This window comes from Oryx dammah, unplaced genomic scaffold (genome assembly GCF_014754425.2).
Source record: "Oryx dammah isolate SB20612 unplaced genomic scaffold, SCBI_Odam_1.1 HiC_scaffold_27, whole genome shotgun sequence".
NCBI lineage: Eukaryota > Metazoa > Chordata > Mammalia > Artiodactyla > Bovidae > Oryx > Oryx dammah.
Genome location: NW_024070211.1, coordinates 38,685,345 through 38,699,662, shown reverse-complemented (window position 1 = coordinate 38,699,662; position 14,318 = coordinate 38,685,345). Strand labels below are relative to the sequence as shown.

Genomic DNA, 14,318 nt, shown 5'->3' with positions numbered 1-14,318 from the left:
GAAGGCAGAAACTTTGCAAAATTTCTGGGATTTAAAACTTGGTTATATTTTCAGGGTAACTTGCATTTGACAGCAGCTAGATCCAAACAAAAAGGCTTAGCACTTAGCTAGTAAAAATATTAAATAGAAATTTACTATGTGATTAATAACCACCATGAGCTGCCTCATGAACTCCAGAGCTGGGAGCTTCCTGGGAGACACTGGCTGCGTCTGGAGGTGACCTTGGTCCATCAGTCTCCAGGGAGCAGAGCTGAGCCACGTGCATGAACAGGGCTTCCTGGGGTCCACCCCCCCACTAATTTCCTCCCTCCAGCGTAATGTTTGCTGCACCCACTCCTCAGCCAGGAGGATGGGAGAAGCTTCTCTCTGGGGAAAACCCCATCCTCGTTCATCCATCCTGTGCAGAAGGCAGGCGCCTCTGTGTCCCACATCCTCACACCAAGGAAAAGCTCTCTCATCTAGACGCCTCCCGCCAGCGCCCATCCTGACCTCTGACCTTGTCACTACCCCGTGTTGTTCCTCAAAAAGAGATCACTTAGAATATTTAAAAGATAAATAAAATATTTCATTACAAGTGTTAACCCGGTTAAGCGCTTTTGCTCTCTTCCCATCTCCTGAATAGGCTTCATTTAAAGGCCCCAGAGGCACCAAGTGACAGTTTTACGCGGGTCATCAGTTCGAAAGCTCTGGAGAGTCTAAGAGAAAACATACAGTAAGTCCCCCACCCCACCCCCGCCGTCATTATATAGAAAAGAGACAGAAAGGAAATCCCCCTCACCCGGGGGCCCCTTTTGTGTTGTTCCTGCCAACGCAGCAGCCCTCCGCTATATAGACCGCGCGCCAGCCCCACCGCACTGAACTCCATCCCCGCGTCCAGCAGCCATGGGGAAGGTGAGCCCCGCGCCGGCGGGAGGGGCCCGCAGCCCGGCTGGAGGCCAGGCCTCTGAGCCTCTCCTTCCCTTCCTTGCAGATCACCTTCTACGAGGACCGGGGCTTCCAGGGCCGCCACTATGAGTGCAGCAGCGACCACTCCAATCTGCAGCCTTACCTGGGCCGCTGCAACTCCATCCGCGTGGACAGCGGCTGCTGGATGCTCTACGAGCAGCCCAACTTCCAGGGCCCCCAGTACTTCCTGCGGCGGGGCGACTACCCCGACTACCAGCAGTGGATGGGCCTCAGCGACTCGGTCCGCTCCTGCCGCCTCATCCCCCACGTGAGTCCGGTCCCCTTGGGCCTGCCGTGGCCTCGGGTCACACCGATGCCCCAGAGCTGTGGTCAGACTGTAGGACGGTGGCCTTACTTTGGTGGTTCTAACCAGGTTCTCTTTTCCTTTATAATATCTCTTAATTGAGAATGCAATGCTCTTAATTGAGATTGTATTTTCCTTTGCTAATATAAACTCACCTCTACTGGGGAAAAGTGGCATGGTATTTGTTCAGATTGTCTGTGCCACAGGTATGAACTCCTCACACTCCAGTGGTCTTAGGCTAGTCCCTGGGCTATTTGTCTCTTTCCTCACCTGTAAAATGGGGCTACTAGGGCGGCTAATTCATAGAGCTGTGATGAGGTGGGAAGGAGATTGCCTGTCACCTGGCAAGCCACCCTCCCCCTCCAGATATTGACTACTTTGAACATCCAGGGATGCTCAAGTCCTGCTTTTTGATTCGTGGAAACAACTAACCAGCAATGTGATTCCAGTAGCCCCTGCAAAGCCATTGCTATCCAAATAAAGCCCAAACAGCCTGGAATTCCACAGTTAGGGGTGCTGTAATTTGACTGTGACTGAGTCCTGTGGAAAATGTACCGCTTTGGGTAAGTTTGAAAGCCCCTCAGAGGGTTTAATGCCTTGATAGGACCCAGACTGGCATGAGGAGCCTGGAAATCTCAGCTTCAACCTTCCTGTGCTGACTCTTCTGATTACAGCCTGGAAGCTCTAGTCATTAGTTTCTCATAAAAAAAGACAACATGGTGTGTGTCAGGCGGTTGTGAAGATCAGATTAGACAACAGACATGTGAACCCTTTGCAAACCATGGGAGCTGCCTTATTAGCAGTTTTTATGCCTCAGAATGAATTGCTTATGAGAACCTTTGCTAAGGAGGGTTTGATGGTGGAAGAAGGAAAACTGAATATGTACATGCCGGGAAGAAACAAGCAGATAAAAGAACAAGTGCTTAGAAGAGACAGACAGGATTCACCCAGGACTAACAGCCTCCCTTCCATTTTCCTAAAGGTCTATAATCTATCCATCTAGGCAGGAATTATTTTGACAGCTCACACGTTAGAGCTGAGAAATCAAACTTAACCGTTAACAATGGCTCTTGCTTTTCAGGACTTCAGAATAGCAGGACTCAAAGCAGAAAGGCAGGAATTAGATGTCTGGGCTGAATGGTCATCACGCTGTGCCTTACTTACTCTGGGGAAAGCAATTCTGCTTCCTCTCTCCGCAGCCTCTTCTAATGCTACTGAGATCCAAAGTAATGCCTTTTGCAAGGGATATATTTGCTTTTTTACTTTAACATCTAATTATTTTATATCCTCCAAGGGGACTCCTTGAGAAGGCAATGGCACCCCACTCCAGTACTTTTGCCTGGAAAACCCCATGGACGGAGGAGCCTGGTGGGCTGCAGTCCATGGGGTCGCTAGAGTCAGGCACGACTGAGCGACTTCACTTTCCCTTTTCACTTTCATGCATTGGAGGAGGAAATGACAACCCACTCCACTGTTCTTGCCTGGAGAATCCCAGGGACGGGGGAGCCTGGTGGGCTGCCGTCTATGGGGTCGCACAGAGTCGGACACAACTGAAGTGACTTAGCAGCAGTAGCAGCAAAGGGGACTCCAGACCACCAGAAATCTATCAAGGAAAGAACAAAAAATTATATATAAAAACTGTTACTTAAGAGTGGTACTAAGTAGGTACTAAATATGGTTCATGCAGTTTGTGGCCCTGGAAAGCTCTAGGGAGAACCATGCATATCTTGATCTATGTGAACAGCACTCCCTTCAGTTCTGCAGTGGTTTGCAGTCTACCCAGTTGCACACAGTGGCTCTGGTGTTGCCTGTCTTTTAAACTTGTCATCTCTGATGTAAAAAAGATTTTGTAAATGCCCATCCTCCCAGAGGTGTGAGTGATTAGTGGCTAAGGACTAGGTTCTCTGACTTCTCCCATGTGCCAATTGCTGAACCCACAGACTGGTTCCCACCGGCTGAGGATCTATGAGCGAGAGGACTACCGAGGCCAGATGGTGGAAATCACAGAGGACTGCTCCTCACTCCACGATCGCTTCCACTTCAGTGAGATCCACTCCTTCAATGTGCTGGAGGGCTGGTGGGTCCTCTACGAGATGACCAACTACCGGGGGCGGCAGTACCTGCTGCGGCCGGGGGATTACAGGCGCTACCACGACTGGGGGGCTACAAATGCCAGAGTGGGCTCCTTGAGGAGGGCCGTGGATTTCTATTGAAATATTTTTACTCTACCATTTTCTCCACATGAAAGTTAATAAAATATTTCCTGTGTGCTTGATGCAATAATGTGTTTCTCTCTTCCTTTCAAGCTCCTTGAACGGGCTCAACAAAAATAAAGCTGGGAATAATGCTGATTTTCTTACAGGTATCAGCGGGAAAGGTGATGTGGAGTTGCAGTAAAGAGGACAGGCTCAGGACAGAATGCCTGGTGCCACAACCACTAAAGAGCTTTAGTTGATCAACACATTGCTTAACATTTCCGTGCCTCAGTTTCCTAATTTGCAAAACTTGGTGTAATGATACTCTTCATTTCTTAAGTTTGTGGGGTGGAAAAATCCTTGACACATTTCAGCTTTGCATATAGTAGTTTTTAGGAAACTTCTGCAAGCTTGCTGGTGAAACATCTGGTCATCTTCTTAGTACTCTTTCCTTAGTAGAACTCCCTTTTGGAGACCACATTAAGTAAGATGGCTACCTGCAATTGCATCAGAGGAAGACAGAGTTAGATAAAGATAGACGTGTCTAACACATCTTTGGTATAAATATATGTGACTACCAGAATAGTTTTATTAACATATGTGTATCCAGAGCACAAGGATAAGAACTAAGTGCTACCTAATGAACAGCCCAACAGTCGCTTCCAAACCTTTTTCTACTTAGGCGGGATACAAAACATTCAGATAGTGTGCACTGATAAAAATAAGCACAGAGGGACAGAAGTAAAGGCACAAGGTACATGATCAGGAAAATAACTTGCAACCATGCAAAGTTCTTGAATCTACTATTGGCTAGGCTGATATTGTCCCCATACTTGGATCAGTTTTCATTACCTCTTGCTCATGAATCAACATTTGATAATAATCATAGCACTAAGGAAGAAACAGGGGGACTAATCATTTAATTGAATTCAAAATTTCTTTGCAGGAATATAAAGTTTATCAAATGTAATCTAAGTAGGTATTCTATTATCTACTGAATTTTCTTCAGTTGAAAATACTAGATTTCTTGATTTCAGATGTTGACACATAATTGAGGAAAAAAAAAATTACTTCCCAACTTAAGGGTTTGACTTAATTTTGAAAATGGCAACCTCTTATTGAAATAAGTTCTTGGTGAGTTGAGTGGCCATGATTAGCAAAGAACTACTGCAAATCATTTTTTTACTTGAAAATATCTAGCAGTTAAGAAATAAGTTGTTCCTGAAATCCTAAATATAGTAGTCAAATTATGTAACAGTTTACTTTCCTAACACACATGCACATTACAAGATATTTGAAGAAGCTCTAAGGACATTCAGATCTGTGCTAATACAATAGTCACTATCATATGACTCTATTTGGCTAGACTTCATTTGGCTAAGTCCAGATTTCAAAGACTTAGTAGGGATGTAAGAATGCAAAATATCTGAATATTTTTCCAATTCATTTAATGTTGAAATGATAATATTTTGGATATATTAGATTTAATAAAATCTGTTATTAAAGTTGATTTTACTTGTTTAACTGTTTCAGAAAAGTTACATTTATGCCTCTTAATATAATTCTGTTGATCAGACTTTCAGGCTAAAAAGATGAGTTGTAATTTGTTTTCAGATACAACTCAACCTGAAACTTGAGTTATATGAAAACCTCACAGTTAGGAGATGGCAGAGAACATGGTTAAGCTTTACATAGTCATTGAATATCCACTGCCTTATGAGGAGATACTCAATGAAATTATAATATCCACCTATCACTGATTGAGGGAGTGGGAGAGTGGGCCCTCATTTTGTCTTATCATAGGTTTGTTCCATTAACTACATTGAATTGAAGTTTCAGCAACAAATGAGAATGATCCTACCTTCTACAGATAAAAGTCCCCTCTTTCCTCAGCTAATTTTCCTTCCTTTCCCTCTCCCTGTCCAGGATGGCCCTTCAATTATAGCATTTTCATTCTGGAAGCTGCCATGTTTGCCTCCCTAAAGTTTTTCAAACACTGTTGACAATGTTATAGATTTTATAAAGAGCTTGAAAAATAACTGGCTAAAAATAATCATCTTTGACTCTTTAACTACTCTGGCCAAATCAATAACCATTGTGGAGCAAGATCGCATGCTACTATTTAGGAGAACAACCAGTTTTTTAAGAGTTATAATGATGAGAAAAAGACAGACAACTGCTAAAGAGATTTGAAAAATGTTAAGTACATGGAAAGTGAGAAAGAATAATTGAACATTCTAGAAGCCAGTACTGGCATATCAAGAGGAATTAGAGCTGAATAGAGGTGGTACAAGGCTGTGGTCCATGTGATTGGTTTGATTAGTTTTCTGTGACTGTGGTTTTCATTCTGTCTGCCCTCTGATGGAGAAGGATAAGAGCTTATGGAAGCTTCCTGATGGGAGAGACGCCTGTGGGGGAAATTGGGTCTTGTTCTGATGGGCAGGGCCATGCTCAGTAAATCTTTAACCCAATTTTCTGTTGATGGGTGGGACTGTGTTCCCTCCCTGTTGTTTGACCTGAGACCTGGTTTGAAGCATGCCTCCCCTGATTCACTGGCATTCTTTGGAAGATACCATGGTTGTATTCATAATACCTATGGTCTTTGTGTGCATGATCTCCAAGTGGGCGCCTCTTCTGACCATCAAAATAATTATCTGAATAATAATATTTGGAATCAGAGTCTCCATTTTAGGAAATAAGGTTAACTTTTGATAAAAATGACTGAGAAGAACCATATTCCCTAGGGACATCAGCTAGCCTCCTGGCAAGGTAAGTGAAATCGCTCAGTCATGTCCGACTCTTTGCGACTCCATGGACTGTAGCCCACCAGGCTCCTCCATCCATGGGATTCTCCAGGCAAGAATACTGGAGTGGGTTGCCATTTCCTTCTCCAGGGGATCTTCCCGACCCAGGGATTGAACCCAGGTCTCCTGCATTGCAGGCAGATGCTTTAACCTCTGAGCCAATCTGTTGATTTATCTTCTCATTATTTCATGAGGTGTTCTTTGAATTGGCGTTCTAAGGAAACTATGGTTTCTTGAAACTATTCCATCTCCAGAAGCTGAAAAGGCATTAGTGCTTGAATTTGGAAGACAGTATCTGTTTGTCTTGGAATTGTTGGGCCATGCTGAATAAATATGGAGAAGACAATGGCACCCCACTCCAGTACTCCTGCCTGGAAAATCCCATGGACGGAGGAGCCTGGAAGGCTGCAGTCCATGGGGTCTCTAGGAGTCAGACATGACTGAGCGACTTCACTTTCACTTTTCACTTTCATGCATTGGAGAAGGAAATGGCAACCCACTCCAGTGTTCTTGCCTGGAGAATCCCAGGGATGGGGGAGCCTGGTGGGCTGCCGTCTATGGGATCACAGAGTCGGACACGACTGAAGTGACTTAGCAGCAGTAGCAGCTGGATAAATGAAGGCATAAGATTCCACAGCAGAGGTGATGTCTCCTTCTTCACATACTTCCCCTGTACTTTGGCCAGTTTGGACACTTCGTTTTCAGTTTTCTTTCTTTCATGAAAGAAAACCAAAAACAACCTTGACCATGAGGCCCCAGACTCTCGTAGAGTTGGATACAATTGAGTGACTGAACTGAACTGAACTGAAGAGGTGGTACAATTCTGTTTTTTAAAAGGTTATATATTGTGCATAGAATTCAGATTGCAGATGTTCAGCAAGAGGACACCAGTTCTCATTCATTCATACACAGGAGGGTTTTTTTTTCCATCTATTTGTTTATTCTACTTTTTCAATAATTGGAAAAAATCAGATAAGGTAGAGTTTAATTTATTAATCCCTGAAATTTAAAGAATGTATACATGGTCCTGGAGGAAGAGTAATAAAACAAGAGGGATCCTAGGTTTTTCCTTCCTTATTAATGGCCTTGATGAGAGGATAACAGGCAGGAAGGCTAGAGATCTTCAAATGGAAGAAATAGGCTGCAAGTGTCAGACATTTTTTTATCTCTCTCATAAGCAGCAGGAGGAAACAAACTACAAGTGTCAGATTTTTTCCCCCTTTCTGTACAAATTTAAAAGGAGGTTTCTCTTAAAATTCTGTGTTGCCATAACGACATCTGGTTCCACCTGAACTTAACTTTTCTCAAATCTTGAACTAACCAACGCATTTTTCTTATGGAAATGTTTTTCTTAAGCTATGTTACTGAACTATGTATTTACCCCAGACTCTTTCTTCAAGTTCTTTGCCTAAGACTCAGAACCTATGTTTTACTCATGCAAATATTCCCTTAAGCTAATTTTCCTTTCTCTAATTAGCAGCCTGCTAGTAGCTTATACAGCTTCCTGCTAAAGACTAGCAGGGGAGCACTCTTTTCTGCCCCCTTTTGATATCTATGTCAGAAGCTTTCTCTAACTCTTTTATACTTTACTAAAACTTTATTACACATACGCTTTGAGTGATCAAGCCTCATCACTGGTCCTGGATTGAATCCCTTTTGTCTGGAAGCCAAGAATCCCGGCATCTTTCATGGTTCAGCAACAACCTTTCACTGATACATCCACAGGTTTTTCTAGGTACAAACAATAAATTCTTCCTCCAAATATGTGTGTGCTTAGATATGGGATAACAATTTTGCATTTTATTTGTGTTGTTGCTGCTGTTCAGTTGCTAAGTCATGTCTGACTCTTTGCAACCCCACAGACTGTAGCATGCTAGGCTTCTCTGTCCATTGTCTCCCAGAGTTTGCTCAAACTCATGCCCATTGAGCTGGTGATGCTATCTAACCATCTCATCCTCTGCCAAAACCTTTTTCCTTTGCCTTTAATCTTTCCCAGCATCAGGGTCTTTTCCAGTGAGTCAGCTCTTCCCAACAGGTAGCCAAAGTATTGGCTCATCAGCTTCAACATCAATCTTTTCAATGAATGTTCAGGGTTAATTTCCTTTAGGATGGACTGGTTGGATACTCTTGTTGTCCAAGCGACTCTCAAGAGTCTTCTCTAGGACCACAATTTAAAAGCATCAGTTCTTTGACACATAGCCTTCTTTATGGTCCAACACTCACATCAGGACATGACTACTGGAAAAACCATAGCTTTGACTATATGGACCTTTGTGGGCAAAGTGATGTCTCTGCTTTTTAATATGCTGTCTAGGTTTGTAATGTGTGACTTCCCTGGTGGTCGGATGGTAAAGCATTTTCCTAGAATGTGGGAGACCCAGGTTTGATCCCTGGGTTGGGAAGATCCTCTGGAGAAGGAAATGGCAACCCACTCCAGTACTCTTGCCTGGAAAAATGAAGGAGCGTGGATGGAGGAGTGTGGTAGGCTACAGTCCATGGGTTGCAAAGAGTCGGACACGACTGAGCAACTGAACTGAACTGAACTGGAACTGGCCTGGCACCTCTGGATGTGTCATTTAGCTTGCAGATTGAGGAACAAGGTTTCGTTGAATTTGACTAGTCATCTTGGGCCCATTTGATTTTAATCAGTTTACGTTATGTCCTTGGGCTACGTCATTCTTTCAAAAGTTGTGCCCTTCCCCCTTCCCTCCTGTTTCTTGCTCTTTTCCTGAGCCCCATCTGGGCCCACAGTGTTGCCTCTACAGTCTTCAGGGGGACAACCAGAAAATAGCTGGTTCTTGGGAGGGAAATACTGTATAATATCCAATCCCGCTAGATATTCAGGCCTTCATCTTCCACGATTCCTACAACTTGTGCAACAACAGCATTTCTCAGTGAACCTGCTAGGGCAGATGACAGGCACACAATGCCTGCTAGAAGTCCATCTCTTGGTGGCATCCTTTCAAGGGCAATTGGGCTTCCAGGGATAATGTTTGCCACTTTGGGAGTTAGCCCTGCAGGCTGTTTATGCCCAAACCCTTGCTACCTTTCTCCTAAAGTTACAAACATACCCCTGGATCAAGCCTCCACTCTACTTTTATGGAACATCTGGTCTGTTGCCTCTTCTCAATTTGTTCTTAAGCCACTTACTAACTCCTACAATCAGGACTCTGCCCCCTTATAGGCAACATTGCTCCACCTCACTTATTATTAAAATACTCTTAATGCCCCTAACAGGACCAGATAGCCCACTTCTTTGTCATTACTTCTGTTATTACCTAGGGCATGACAATAGAGAGGATCTATGACAATGAAATGTTTACCATTGGAGACATCCTAAGCTGCTCTTATGAAAGACTAAGGGAGGAAATCAGTGACTTACTTATTGCTCCCCTCAGAGCAATAAGAGGATAAGGCTTATGTCTATTTCCAGGTTCCCAGTCTCAGGGCATAGACTTGAATTACTTTAAATCATGGTATCTATTCCCATCTGCAGTGGACAAACCAGCCATAAGTTAAGACTACAACCCCTTATTCCTACCCAGTACACTGGGGACACCCAACTTCAGCCTGGGGATCCCAGGAAGTCAACCTGCCATGACCTGCCCAGGGATCTGGTCCTCAGAAGGTTGTCACACCTCAATCTGTTCAGGGATCCACCAGTCCAGGGGTCCCAGGAGGTCAACATGCCTCAACCTGTCCAGGGATTCAATCTCCAGGAGGCTATCATGCTGCAGCATGCCTGGGGACCTGCACACTGACCCAGGGACTCCTGGATCTCAGATTGCAAGAGTACTGGCTAGGATAAGCTTCAGAAAGACTCACCCCTAAGGAAGTCCACCCACAGAATTAGAAAGAAGCCCATTAGTTGTAGGACTGCACCCGGTCTCAGCAATAACTCAGGTGTCCAATGGAAAGTCTGAAAGAGGCCCTCCAAAAGTTTACCAATCTGTACTTACACTCTTACAAGGGACAGGTGATTTTAAAGGACAAATTCCTGCCCCAATGTGCATCAGACATCAGGATAAAGTTACAACAGCTACAGCAGCAGGTTCCTGATACCTCTTTTGATAAGATGGTCCAGACAGCCACCAATATCTTTTATAATAGAGAACAGGAGATGGAAGCCAAGGCCCAGGAAAGGGAGAAAAGGAAAGAGACAAGACATGCCCAGATGCTGGGTGCCCTCCAGGGAAGCCCTATGGCAAACCCCAAGTCCTTAAAGGAAAAGGCACAAGGCAAATGCCTAATCTGTAGACAGGCGGGACATGAGGCCAAAAAGGGTCCAAACTGTGACAAGTCTCCTAAAATGGCTTGCTACAAATGCCATCAATTGGAACACTGGGCAGCACTCTACCCTCAGTACCCAAGAGCCTCAAGGTCAAGCACCAAGCCTTCCCTCAGGGTGGTTCAACAGGACTGAAGCAGCCTGTTCCAGCCAGCCTGCCTGTCACAGATAACCATCACGGGGCTGGAGCCAAGGCTGCAACTGGATGTGGCAGATAGGTCCAAGAATTTCTTGGTTAACACAGGAGCTACCTACTTTGTCCTGACCTCCTACTCTGGAGCCTTCTCCTCCCAAACCTGTACTATTTTGGGTGCTATAGGAAAACAATTACAAAAATATTCACCCAAGCACTTCTTTGTTACCGGGATGGACAAATATTTTCCCACAAGTTTTTGGTCATCCCTGAGTGTCCTACTCCCTTATTGGGAATAGATCTTTCCCTGCCTTCAAAATCTTACAGCTATTCCACTCCTGATAGAAGACGTTTTAAAAGTCTCTTGGGGCAAACTATTTTCACCAGCCACCAAGTGAAACAACTCCTGAATGGGAGAGACCACTTATGGATGTCTGATGAAAGGATCCTCAGATATCAAGTAGTGCTGATGGAAAATCCAGGCCTGACTATATCCCCTTGTGAAGTTCTTAACCCAGCTACCCTCCTGCCTACTGCTGAGGGCTCTCTCCCCTTTCACTCTTGCCTAGAAACCTTAGACCACTGGACAAAACCCTAAGAGGGATTGTCAGAAGATCCTCTGACCAATCCTGAGGAAATCTGGTACACTGATGGAAGCAGCTTTGTCTTGGATGGAAAAAAGAGCTGGATATGCAGTAGTGTCCAATGTTGAGACCATGGAGGCTAAACCTTTGCCACCAGGTACTTCAGCCCAATTAGCTGAGCTCATAGCCCTGATTCAGCTTTAGAGCAGGGAAAAGGAAAAAGAGTAGTCATTTACACTGACTCCAAGTATGCCTTTCTGTGCTACATGCACAGGCTGCTATTTGGAAAGAAAGAGGCCACTTGACCATCTGAGGGTCCCCAGTCAAATATGGTGATAAAATCCTAGGCTCTTGGAGGCAGTCCATCTGCCCACTGAAGTTTCAGTCTCCCACTGTAAAGGACACCAAAAAGGGAGCACAGAAGAGGTGCAAGGAAACGAAGCAGCCCATCAGGCAGCTAAGAGAGCAGCATTAGAGAACAATGACCTAATAGGGGTGGCCACCCGAGTTCCACAGACTAATTTGCCAGAAACTCCTTCATATTCTGAAGGTGAGACTCTTAAAGATAAGAGTGAGGGCTTTTAAGAAGATCATATGGGGTGGTTCCAAAAGGAGGGACTCCTTTTTCTTCCTGGGAATCTCCAATGGAAGTTAGTTATCTCCTTACATGCCATTACTCCTTTAGGGGAGAAGGCCCTCCAAAGATTACTAGAAAGGTCCTTCAGAGGAACAGGCCTTGAAACAACTATAAGGCAAGTGGTCTCCTCTTGTCCCACTTGCCAGTTAAGCAACCCCATGGAGCTCGAAGTCCCCCGCTGGCCCAGCCCATCCAATGGCATGGGACCCACCCAGGAGAGGACTGGCAGATGGACTTCACCCACGTGCCAATTTCTGAAGGGTATAAATACCTACTAGTCATGATAGATATATTCACAGGATGGATTGAAGTCTTTCCCACTCAGACAGAGAAGGCTGAGGAGGTGGTAAAAGAACTGCCCCATGAGATTATTCCAATATTTGGTCTGCCCAGGTCATTACAAAGTGACAGTGGGACATCATTTACTTCTAAGGTCACCCAAGGGGTCTCCAAAGCACTGAGCATTACTTATTATCTCCAATGTGCCTGGAGGCCTCATCCTCAGGAAAAGTAGAAAGAGCCAACCAATTCTTAAAATCAGCGATAAAAAAGATAACCCAGGAGATCTCCCTGGGATGGAAGGTGGCTTTACCAATAAATAACTCTCCTCCACACCCATACTGCCCCTAAGGAACAGGTTGGTCTTAGTCCTTATGAGATGCTATATGGGAAACCTTTTGTTTATGTCAATGACCCCTTCCTAGATCCAAAGGCTCAGACCCTCTGGTCTTATACCATGGCCATTGGGCAATTCCAACAAGATATATCTTGTGGGATGTCAACCAGGACCCAAAAGATTTTAAAGAGCCACCACTATATGCTCCAGGGACTAAAGTCTGGAACAATGGGTCCCCAAAGGCTCAACTCCAGCCCACATAAAAGGGCCCCTACCCTGTAATATTTTCTACCCCACAAGTCAGTCAAGGTACTAGGACACAACTCCTGGATTCACTACTCATGAGTCAAACCATGGAAGAAAACAGAAGAGGACACTCAATACACCTGTGAGCCCCTGGGAGATCTCAGATACCTATTCAGAACTACAAATGAGTGCCATTCTAATGAACACCCCCAAAATTAAATTTCTGGGGATAAGATTTCTCAGGACAGCTCTAAAGAGCCGACACAACTTGGCAGGGGTTGTACTCCAAGATAGACAGGAAATAGAACTCCTGATCCCTTAGCAAGGAGGGACTTGAGCCATCTTGAATGAGATATGTTGTTTCTGGATAAATACCCCCAGTTATGTTAAAAAAAAAAAAGTCTCACAGTCCTCAAGAAAAACACTATAGATCCTACAGGACCTCAAAGAACAAGCTTGAGAGTTCTTAGAGTGGCTACAATCTTTCTTTGGGGGGATACTTCTCCTGAAAATGGGGAATTTGGAGTTGACTAATGCCCCTACTAATCCTTGTTATCACCATATTGATGCTGCTTATGATTGCTCCATGTATTATCAATTGTATAACCCATTTTGTCTCTGCCCAGGTCAACAGGCTACAACATGCAGTGGAAGTTTAACAAGGATATATAAAATTACAGCTGACCATGGAAAATATCACTCACCTTTAGATGGACATGACTAAAAGGACTCTGAGCCTTGAGACTAGCAAGAGGCAGAGGTCCAATGCTCCTCACTGTCCCAGTCAACTGGAAGTAGCCAGAGAGACCTTGACCCCCCTATTCCCAAAGAGTTGGGCCTTCAAGGGGGTAATGTTATGTGGTTAGAATAGGAAAAAGGAGTCCAAAATGGTGGTGGCTAAAAGACAAAGAAAGGAAAAGCCCACGAAAATAGAACAAAGGAAGGTCTAAGGACTGGAATGAGGACCTCAGGTAAAACAAACAGCCCTCTTGGCCAGCCCAATTTACATAGGGCAGGCTCAGGGGGAGGAGAAAAAACATATAAAAGGAGGAACTAAAATTAAGCCGGGGGCTTCTCTTCTCTTCGGTCTTTTGGGTCAACCCGCCCTCACTCCTTGAGGATGTATTTTCCTTTGCTTTCTAAATAAAACTGAGCTGAAACCTGAACTATAACACTGATCTATCCATTGCTTCAAAGTTTTGCTACGGCAATACAGAACCGAGGAAATTACAAGCTCCCCTGACAAAATATACCCTTGATATCTCCAATTTTCTTGAAGAGATTTTTCAGTCTTTCCATTCCATTATTTTCTTCTATTTCTTTGCATTGTTCACTTAAGAAGACTTCCTTGTCTTTCCTTGCTATTCTCTGGAACTCTGCATTAAGTTGGGCATATCTTTTCCTTTCTTTGTCTTCCACTTCTCTTCTTTTCTCAGCTATTTGTAAAGCCTCCTCAGACAACTACTTTCCCTTCTTGCATTTCTTTTATTTGGGAAGGTTTTGGTCACCGCCTCATGCACAATGTTAAGAACCTCTTTCCATAGTTCTTTAGGCACTCTACCAGAT

General features: G+C 44.3%; 1 protein-coding gene and 1 pseudogene across 1 annotated transcript; one reads left to right on the top strand and one right to left on the bottom strand.

Moving 5' to 3' along the window:
* The first annotated feature begins 882 nt into the window (after positions 1–882).
* LOC120854546 (gamma-crystallin F) lies at positions 883–3,462 on the top strand. The gene is made up of 3 exons (XM_040228654.1): positions 883–891; positions 971–1,213; positions 3,190–3,462. The coding sequence occupies exons 1-3, from the start codon at positions 883–885 to the stop codon at positions 3,460–3,462; spliced, it is 525 nt and encodes a 174-aa protein (XP_040084588.1).
* Positions 3,463–4,254: 792 nt separating this feature from the next.
* Positions 4,255–14,318, bottom strand: part of LOC120854104 — a 42,894-nt pseudogene continuing 32,830 nt past the window's right edge.

Excerpts from the sequence above, each read along its gene's own strand:
- LOC120854546 (XM_040228654.1), top strand. Across the intron at positions 1,214-3,189 it reads CCTGCCGCCTCATCCCCCAC|ACTGGTTCCCACCGGCTGAG; the intron begins GTGAGTCCGGTC and ends CTGAACCCACAG.